This window comes from Gracilinanus agilis, chromosome 4, assembly GCF_016433145.1.
Source record: "Gracilinanus agilis isolate LMUSP501 chromosome 4, AgileGrace, whole genome shotgun sequence".
In the NCBI taxonomy this organism is placed as follows: Eukaryota; Metazoa; Chordata; class Mammalia; order Didelphimorphia; family Didelphidae; genus Gracilinanus; species Gracilinanus agilis.
In genome coordinates, this window is record NC_058133.1 from 203,367,721 (window position 1) to 203,372,268 (window position 4,548).

Here is a 4,548-nt window from a genome sequence, read left to right on the forward strand (position 1 = left end):
TTTCTCTCAAGCAACAGGAAGAGGGCAGCCTGTTCTTGGTCTGGATGCCACAGGGATGGTGTAGGGAGAAGGTGGGGGTTGGTGGCCCCAAATCTGGTGACAATGGACAATTGTCAGCTGGACCCTGCGGGTGTTTCTTCCTTTTATAGTCAGTGACAGTTGCTGTTGCTCTGGCCCAGCCCCTGGGGGGTGGGGGGGGCTTGAGTCAGTGATATAAGGGATAGAGAAACCTAAGGCTCTTGTCTCTCTGACTTGCAGGCTCTCCTTGTCTTCCTCTTAGGGTTCCTAGTTCCACCAGAGATCCCAGCACCATGCCTCCCAAGAAGCCTGAGCCCAAGAAGGAGGCAGCCAAGGCAGCCCCAGCTCCTGCCCCTGCTCCAGCTCCTGCCCCAGCTCCAGAAGCCCCCAAGGAACCTGCCTTCGACCCAAAGAGTGTGAAGGTGAGATGCATCAAGTGGGAGAAGGAGAAGCAAGAACCTTTTTCCACTCTGGGAGGGTAGGGTGTATGTGTGTGGGGTGTACATTGGGAAAGAACATTTCTGGACTATACTAGCTCCTTATTGAAGCAGAATTTTATAGCACACCCACTAGGGTGTAGACATTGTATTTTTAATCTTTCTTACGACTTGGACTTCTCTGGGAATCTGGCGAAGTCTAGGGACTCCTCCTTAGAAGAATATTTTTAAATGCATAAAGTAAAATACATTGGATTACAAAGGAAATCAATCATATTGAAGCATAATTATTAAAAAAAATTAAAAACAACAAGAAGTTCACTAGACCCTAGGTTAAGAACCATTGGTATAGAGGAACTGGAAGCAGAGGAAGGGGAAGTGTCACTGTACAATGACCCTAGGCTTTAATCAGTCACTCAAGAAGCATGTTTGAAGCCCTATGCTTGGGATTTTGGGAGATACGAAGCTGTGTTTGCTTTTTTTTTTTTTTTAAGATCTTGCCTATAAGAAACTACTGGTTTAGTTGGGGCATAAAAAGATAACTTGCCCTACAAACCAGTGTATCAGAAGGATTGAGTGAATAGTTGATGGGATTTAGGATAAGAAGGTCATTATAGACCTGTTCATTTTATGAATGAGAAAATTGAGCATCAGAGGAAAACTGAGAATATGAAAATTGGCCAAAGTCATACAGGCTAGCAAGTTAGAGAGCCAGAATTCAAAATCAGTTCTTCAGACTCTACATCTGGTGCTCTCTTTACTATACCATGTTTCTCAGATAATAAGAGCTAGAGGGACTTGGAGGTTGGGGGGGGGGGAGAGAGAGAGACAGACAGACAGAGAGACAGACAGAGACAGAGGGGGGAGGGAGACAGAGAAAGAGAGACAGACATGAGAGAGACACAGAGATAGAGGAGAGAGGGAGAGAGAGAGACAGAGAGACAGGAGAGAGAGAGACAGAGAGAGATAGAGAGACAGAGAAATCCTTAGAAGACTGGTCAGGGAAGACTTTGTGGAGTACGTAGGATTTGAGTTGAGCCTTAAAATGTGGGTAGAAGTAAGGTAATTTCTCTCTACTCTTTTTCATTCTCAGTGCCTTCCAATGACAACCTTAGGACAGTTAAAGTTAAAGTTAACATAATCTGGCTACATTCAACATATTGATGATACTGTCCCCAGCCAAGCTAAAAATCTCCTACCTTATCTCTTTTCCTCTGCATTTGAGAAACCTTCCCCCAGAGTGAGCCCATGGTAGAGTATGACTGCTCCTAAAGTAGAGCCTAGAAAAGAGGAATCTCTCTGCCTTTTGTCTCTTTTGCCTTCAGTCCCCACATAGGAATGTTCCTGTCCACAGAACAGGTGTTAGCCCCCAGGAACCTGGCTGCTTAGCTGAGTTCTCCAAGTTTATAGGCGAGGCTGTAAAAGGAACTGGTTTGGGAGGGGGAGCTAGAAAAAGGAGTGAGGAGTGGGAGTAAAGGTGGCCAAGAGACTCCTCAGGGGAATGGAGCCATTTTAAGCCTCTGTACCAAAATGAAGGAGGTCAAGCAGCCACTGGTATGAGGAGCTATTAATAACTGGGCTGGGGAGGGGCAGGGCAGGAGACAAGGGAGCCCAGCCTTCAGAGCAGAGCTGGGGATAGACAGGGATGGAAGGAAGGTGGGTAGGGCCAGGAACAGTCTCTGCTCAGTCCTAAAGGGGTCCAGAGGCTTTTATATGCCATGTGTGTCTCTCCCTTTATGGGCAGAGCCTGGCAGGTACGGCACCACTCATCATGACAGCCCTTTGCTGTTATCTTCATCATGTTGGGATTAAGCACCACTCCATTTGGACAGCCACTGCCAGGCTGGCTCTCTAGCCACCCAGTGGTGCCTGCTTTGATGCTGGCAACTGTTTCAACATATGAGTCAGTGAAATCAGTGAACTGGCCATCACACCTCTCCGTCCCTCCGTCCCTCCGTCTCTCCGTCCCTCCGTCCCTCCGTCCCTCCGTCCCTCCGTCCCTCCGTCCCTCCGTCTCTCCCCCGCCTTCCCTCTCTAGATCACAGATGTTTTTAACTATTTTTTTGTATTATGGCAAACGTGTCACTGAGGTTTGAAATCTCTCTGCTATCATTGACCCTTCCCTCTCTCTTCTACCTCCCTTCACCACCTAATTCACTTTCCCCCTCACTCCTGTCTTCTTCACCTTCTTCTCTTTCCTTCCCTTCTTGCTCCTGTTCCCCCCCCCATTTCATTTCACAAAATTATTAAAAAAAAAAACCCTTCCCTTCCATCTTAGAATCAATACTGTGTATTGGTTCCAAGGCAGAAGAGTGATGAGGGCTATGCAGTGGGGACTGAGTGACTTGCCCAGGGTCACAGAGGAAAAGTCTGAAGCCGGATTTGAACCTAGGACCTCCTGTTTCTATGCCTGGCTCTCAATCCACTGAGCCACCTATCTGCCCACCATTTCACAACATTTTACAAAACCCTTTGGCATTTTGGTGAAACCTATGGACACTGTCAGAATTGATGTTTTTAAATACATAAAATTAAATATATAAGGGTTACAAAGGAAACCAATCACATTGAAGTATATTTATCAAAAGATTTTATTTTCATTTATTTATTTAAAGATATTTTATTTTACCAATTACATGAAATAAAAAATTTCTACATAAATTTTCTGAAGTTATATGATCTTAATTGTCTCTCTCCCTACCTTCCCTCCCCCTTCTGGATCTAGTAAGCAGTTTGTCAAAAGATTTTTAAAACAAGTTCACAGACCTCAGGCTAAAAGCTGATTACCCAGTGCTCTGTTAACCAATACTCCTTACATTGTATACCACTGTGGCCATAGGACTCACCCTCTTGTGATCCTTCATCCTATAAACCCCATGCTGCCGGCATTCCTGCAGAGTCTTGAGAAACTAGTTTGTTTTGATGATTCTTTAAATATACCCATTGCTAACTTACTCACATTGTTCTTCTGTATAGCAAACCTCTTTTTTTCATACAATATAAAAAGATAAAATGTCAGCCCAATAATCTCTGAATTATGACAGATCTGAAGTCTTGAAGTCTAAATAAAGCTCTCTGAGTTTGGGGAAGTGGAGAAACAAAGAATCTATAATTATCCCATCTTTCAGCACCAACCTCCTCCCAGACTCAAAGACATCTTTTATTTATCCTGTGTGGTATAATGGAAAAAGAGCTGGACTCAGGAGACCAGGAAACCTATCTCTGCCACTTAATATCGATGTGACTTTGTTGAAGTACCTCTATGTAATTAGTACTCTCAGTTATAGAATGAAGGAGTTGAACTAAATTATCTTTTAAGTTTCCTTACAGATCAACATATAATTCTGTGATCCTATGAATTTTTATGTGTGTTTTCTGAAAATGGTGATAATAATTAATCAAGTTAATTAATAGAGGTTACATGGAATAAATAGAGAACTGACCTTGTGGCCAAGAAGATCTGAGTTCAAGTTCTGACCCCGATAGATACTGGCTGTTACCTTTGACAAGTCATTAGCCTCTTTATGTTATCTATAGACTCATACTTACAGAAATGTTGAATTATAGTAATAAAGGGACATCCTTCCAGTCCTTATTCCTATTCGATTCTTAGTCAGTAAACATTTATTAAAAGTTTATTTTTTTCTTTTTCTTTTCTAAGACAGAAATGCTGCAAGGGCTAGGCAATTGGGGTTGAGCGACTTGCCCGAGGTCGCACAGCTAGGAAGTGTCTAAGGCCAGATTTGAACCCAGGACCTTCTGATTAGACCTGGCACTCTATATACCCTGTGCTACCCTTAAGCACCCACTTTGTGTCAGGCATTGTGCTAGGTGCTGGGGATACAATAGTGAAAACAAAACAATACCTAAGCTCAAGAAGCTTAAATTACAGTAGAGAAAACATGTGTACCTGTATACAAAATAAGCTTAAAGTCTTCCCTCCCTCTCTTCCTTCCCTCCCTCTCTTCCTTCCCTCCTTCTCTTCCTTCCCTCCCTTCTCTTCACTGCCTCCCTTCTCTTCCCTCCTTCCCTTCCTTCTTTTCTCTCCCTTCCTCCTTCCTTCCCTCCCTTCTTCCCTTCCTCCCTCCCTCCC

The 4,548-nt window shown here is 43.8% G+C and overlaps 1 protein-coding gene across 1 annotated transcript in view; it reads left to right on the forward strand.

Moving 5' to 3' along the window:
- The first annotated feature begins 261 nt into the window (after positions 1-261).
- Positions 262-4,548, forward strand: part of MYL4 (myosin light chain 4) — a 14,476-nt gene continuing 10,189 nt past the window's right edge. The window contains exon 1 of the mRNA XM_044675129.1: positions 262-440. Coding sequence (XP_044531064.1) covers positions 312-440 — 129 coding nt within the window. The 5' untranslated portion in view covers positions 262-311. The remainder of the gene's footprint in view (positions 441-4,548) is intronic.